We start from the raw sequence: 5,277 nt of genomic DNA, 5'->3' as shown, positions 1-5,277 counted from the left end.
TAAAGAACAAGTGGATCCTCGAGTGAAGACGAAGACTTGGTGAAGTCTTTTGGAATATTTTGGCATCTAAGATAATTAAAACAGTCACAGAGATATCACTTGATAAATGTCACATAAAGTTAGTTATGTATAACAAATTTGTGCTATTTTACTATTTTGGTGTGTCAAACAATGTGGTTGATTCATTACTTATGAAAATTGTATTTAATATTAAATGATAGTAATAACATACATATATGTTATGTTATTGAGAAAGTTGAAATTGCATATGTTAACATGTTTAGTTCCAATTTAGCTTGCATATGAATTGTGTTTGGTTATGAGAATTGAACAACTTTATATATTTGTTGCTAACTTTAACTGACATATGCTATTGATGATATTATTATTGTTTTGGTGTGTTATTATTCTATAAAGTTAGCATGAAATTTTACTGTTTTGGTGTAATTGTTTAGAAACAACTATGATATGAGACTGTGAATTGTTTAATTCTTAGTGCGTATTTTTAATTTTTCACTCATCATGCAATTTGTCTATGTATTTGTGAATGCAAGATTTTTTTTGCCTGTTTCTTTGTTTTCTTAATGCTACACCATATATCTGATACTGTTATAGAGAATCCTTTTGGTGTTAAAAATGAAATTGATGAGTGGTATGAGGCATTGGATAAACATTTCAAATGTCTTCTTCAACATAGAGTCAACACTTATTTTTGTAAATGAGTTGATAGTATGAGTGTTTTGACGTATACATGTCCATGACTGAGTATATTTCAAAGGCAATAAGTTTTACATAGATGTAAACTAAAAAATAAACAACAACGTTGTTGAAATTTCCCTCTTGTTATTGTAGTAGATCATCCAAAATCGGAGGAATACTTTTCAGATCCACGGTTGACAATATATGTTGTACCATATTAATAAGTTGTATCGAGGTATAAAGTCTTTTGTCCCCGTTTGATTCAATCAAGTATATTTGCAATAAGATTGTACTTACAAAATTCAACCTATCTGTTGATATGTGACACTAATGATGTGACGAAGAATTAATTGAAGTTTTGAAAACAAAGAAGCACTGGAAAAATAACTTACTTTTATTTGTGGGTAAAAGGTATAAACATGTAGTTATATGTACTAAGAAGTCTATCCTAAGATGCAGTAGTTAGATTATCCACTTTTGTCATGGATATTGAATATTGTTTCTCAAAACTACAATTATCCAAGTGACTTTTGCAGTATTCGTCGATTGTTTTTTTTTCTTCTCTGTTTTCATTAAAAACTTGGGTAGCTTCATTAATTTTTGTGTCATTATTTGCCCTATGAAATTCTCTCTTTCTTAACACTACAAGACTTTATTAATATTTATGAACATATTTTAAAAAAAAGGGTCTGCCCACATTCCTCACATGTGAGGATATGTTACCATAAGTTTCAACCTGGTTCAATTCACTATGATCCTATTATGATATTTTTCTTTCTTATTTTTTTCCAGCCACTAGATTAATACCAATATGATTTGCTTCATAGCTAGGCCGGTGAGTTTCATGCATATGCTCGTATTTTAATCATGTACTTTTGTAGTACGTTTATCTATATTAAATTATTTAAAATTAATTTCTACTGGCTTATACATAAAATACATGATAATTTATGCATTTGATATCATTTTAGTTGTTTCTCATACTGGCACTGCCTTTGTTTTGTTTGACGTATTCACATTTTGGAATGACAAAAAATATTTCACATGATTGTAAGAATTAGTTCTAATTGTTTTTTTGAAGGGAAAATCAATTCTAATTGTATTATTAAATGTTAGTTTATTCGATACGAGTATCGTCCACTCATAATTATTGTTATTCAACCATTTTAAAACTTTCATTAGACTATTTCCTTAAAACAGGCAATATTTTGGGTTTTTCGTTGAAGAAACTTTCCAGAATTTTGTTAGCAATGGATTTTGATGAGAACCAATATTTGGATTTTCATTGACCCAATCTCATTTTCTTTTTAGCTTGAACATAATATTAATAATTTGAAGAGATTTTCTTGTGGCCATCTTAAAATTATGTTTACCCACAACGTGCCTTTTAATTAAGTTCATAAACTACCACTTAAGAAGGCAAGTCAGAGAAGGAAGATATCATAACAAGCAGATGGTCTTAGATCAATGTTTTTATAGAGGCCTTATATCAATGTATGGTTGAAAAGGGCAAATTAAAAACATCAAATACAAGAATGTTAATGAGTGCCTTTAAAACTTTGATTAAAGTTTTAAAAGACAAAAATGTTTGAATAATGTCCTGAGAACACTCGTTGGTAAGACCAAATACTTTAATATCTTTTTTATAATAGCTTTTTTTAAAGATTTTTTTATTATAAATGAAATTAATGTTAATAACATTACATTGTTTTGTAAACCTGTAAAAAAAAACATTTTATGATTTTTGGTGACTCAGACTTTGATATTCTCACATCACATGAAATGTATGTGTTGGATGAGTTAGGATTCTCTCCATTTAAACTCTTATCCATTTCCTCCATTTGGAGAGATAATGACACATAAAATTTTGAAAATGATTAATAATGGTGGGACCTATTTAATGATGGGACCAACCACCTATTTTGTGTCTATCTCTTTCACAATGATAGAGGATCTCAACTCGTTTTGGATACCAGCAGTCAATAATAATTGGACTTGTTTGCAAATCACATCATACAAAAAACTGCAACCCTAAATATCTAATAATATATGTTACAACGTACACCCTCCGGTCATTATTATAAGCAAAAATTAACATTTTTGATTCATTCATTAAATGATGTATGTGGTCTATAATAATGACCACATACATCATTAATTGAATTAATGTAAAATGTAGATTTTTGCTTATAATAGTGACTAAAGGATGTACTCATAGACAACATAGTAGCTGCCGCCCAACGTACAACAATATTTAACTATTCATTCTCTTTCTCTACTACTATTCTTTTTCTTCAAGTCTTCAATGGAGCTTCAACAATGTACAATAGTGTTCAATTTCAATCAGAACATGAAAAAAAAATTGGGGTAGAACCTGGTGTGACTATAGCCACAACATGCTTTACACTAGATTTGCCCCAGGCTTGAGAAGCTGGAAAAATACAGTAATTTTTTTTTTTGTTAGAATGGATCATTATTTGACATACCATTAAAAATAGGTGGTAAAAGTCAAGGTTAAGTTTTGCTTTTTATAACTCTTTATATCGGCATGGAATTATTTGATATGACGTGTTTTAAATAAACTTTTTAAGAAAATTTTATTACAACTAGTGTCAAGACGAGCACATTCGATTTTATTGACATAAATAATAAAATAGTAAAAAATACAATAATTGAAGGGCAAAATTGGAATAAAAAAATTACACCAAAACAAAATATTTTTTAATATAAGATAAAAAATAAGTTATTTTTTACAGTGTCCAATATTGCTTCTATTGTCGTGGATCATTCCATCTATTGTTGTGAGTTCCTATTTAAATGACATTTAATTAAATTTTTAATTGATAATGCAAATCAATATTATAAAAAGTTAAGCACAAGGAGAACATCCCCTTTATACATTGGTATAGAATAGATTTTATTGAATTTTTTTCAATATCAATTAAGCATTGTCCATAGATAAATGTATATTTTTCTGTAGTAAAAATTATATTTGAACCATTGCTCATATATTTACTACAACTTAGTTGTCTATCGCTATAAGTGATGTTGGATTTTTTTTCAATTATTTATAAACGAAAATTGTCAAGATTATAACGAAGCCTCTAAATTATCGAGGATGACCCTTTTAGTAAAAAAACACAAGATAAATAATAATGCAACAAAGCTCCTCTTAAAAAAAAAAGGTGCAACAAAGAAGTGTTTTATTAGGAGAACTGATGTACTGACCTGCTTGAGAAAGAGTCCAATTGTTGTCTTGTCCAATTTGCCAAGCAAAATATCCAAACAATCCATTTTGCTTGGCATAAGCAACCTTGGCAGATATACTCTGAGTGTCATCATATCCATACCAATCTGTCCCTTTGAAGCAGTAATTTTGAGTATATGTGGAGTTGTACACAATCTGCCCCCCAGTATTTTTTATATCCTTGTACTTCACTGCCCCTAGTCCCTGCGTAGCTTTACTAAAAATTCTACGGTTATTAGGATCTGCCAAACTCCATTTGTAACCATAGAAGGGTAAACCAAGTGCAAGTTTGCTTTTTGGCACACCTAACCCTACCCATTTTGTGAGACCTTCATCTGCACTAAATTGGCCAGTTGGGTTTTTCAAAGGAGCGGGTGGTTGTGTTTGAGTTGGATAACTATCTGGGGTGAAAAGATCATAAGTCATTACATTAACCCAATCCAAGTTGTTTGCAACATCTTGACCTGGGTAGTACATCAATGGAGTTATCTGATCAGAGCCACCCACTGCAGCAGATAACAACAGTACCGGCTTGCCGGAACTCCTAGACTCTGCGGCCACAGCAGCTCTCCACGCTGTAATGAGAAAACCAAAGTTGGTCATTTCAACTTCTGAGGATGGATACAGCCAGTCAAGATCAAGGCCATGGAAGTTGTTATTTCTGGCTAGTCGGATTGAAGAATCTATGAAAGATTTTCGGCTACTGGCTTGGCTAGACATGTTGGCAAATTTTTGTGCTTTAGTAGAACGTTCAGGTCCACCACCACCAATTGATAAAAGCGTTTTCACCGAATTACTCTTTAACTGAATGGTTTCAGTGAAGGTTGAGAAACTAGCTGCGTTTGTAGAAGAAATGGTGACTTGGTTGGTATTAGGATCAAGGTCAGCAAATGCACAAAACAAGTGGGTGAAATAAGAGGGATCAATCTCAGAAACTGCAAGGTCACTATCAGAATACCAATAACCACCTTTAATGGCAGCGTTTGTAGAGGAAAATTGGAGTTGGAGAATCATGAGGAGAGTGGAAATCAAGAGGAACGAATGCTTTTTGGAGTAAGCCATTTTCTTTGTTGATGTGGCTCGATACAAATTGTTTCCGATACGTGAGGTAGGTATATAGTACTAAAGCACATTTTGTTGACTCTTCTCTTGCTTGTTCAATAATGTTTGTGAGACGAAACTTAAAACATGAAAACCAAACAGTGTTTTGAAAAGTATGTATCTTATGAACCATCCAATTACGACCAGCTTGGGAACGATAAGAGAATAAGCAAATCATCTGAACGAATTTTCTTTGACAAACTTTTTATAATGAAATGAAAAACAACGTC

At 31.4% G+C, this 5,277-nt stretch overlaps 1 protein-coding gene across 1 annotated transcript; it reads right to left on the bottom strand.

Moving 5' to 3' along the window:
• Window positions 1–2,642: 2,642 nt before the first annotated feature.
• Window positions 2,643–5,033, bottom strand: LOC146904484 (class V chitinase-like). The gene is made up of 2 exons (XM_085729703.1): window positions 3,928–5,033; window positions 2,643–3,130 (listed from the first exon to the last, which is right to left on the bottom strand). The coding sequence occupies exons 1-2, from the start codon at window positions 5,006–5,008 to the stop codon at window positions 3,039–3,041; spliced, it is 1,173 nt and encodes a 390-aa protein (XP_085585829.1). The 5' UTR covers window positions 5,009–5,033; the 3' UTR covers window positions 2,643–3,038.
• Window positions 5,034–5,277: the final 244 nt, after the last annotated feature.

This window comes from Medicago sativa, chromosome 7 (genome assembly GCF_051527215.1).
Source record: "Medicago sativa cultivar Bolivia chromosome 7, Bolivia_mono, whole genome shotgun sequence".
In the NCBI taxonomy this organism is placed as follows: domain Eukaryota; kingdom Viridiplantae; phylum Streptophyta; class Magnoliopsida; order Fabales; family Fabaceae; genus Medicago; species Medicago sativa.
This window is presented reverse-complemented; position numbering and strand designations above follow the sequence as displayed.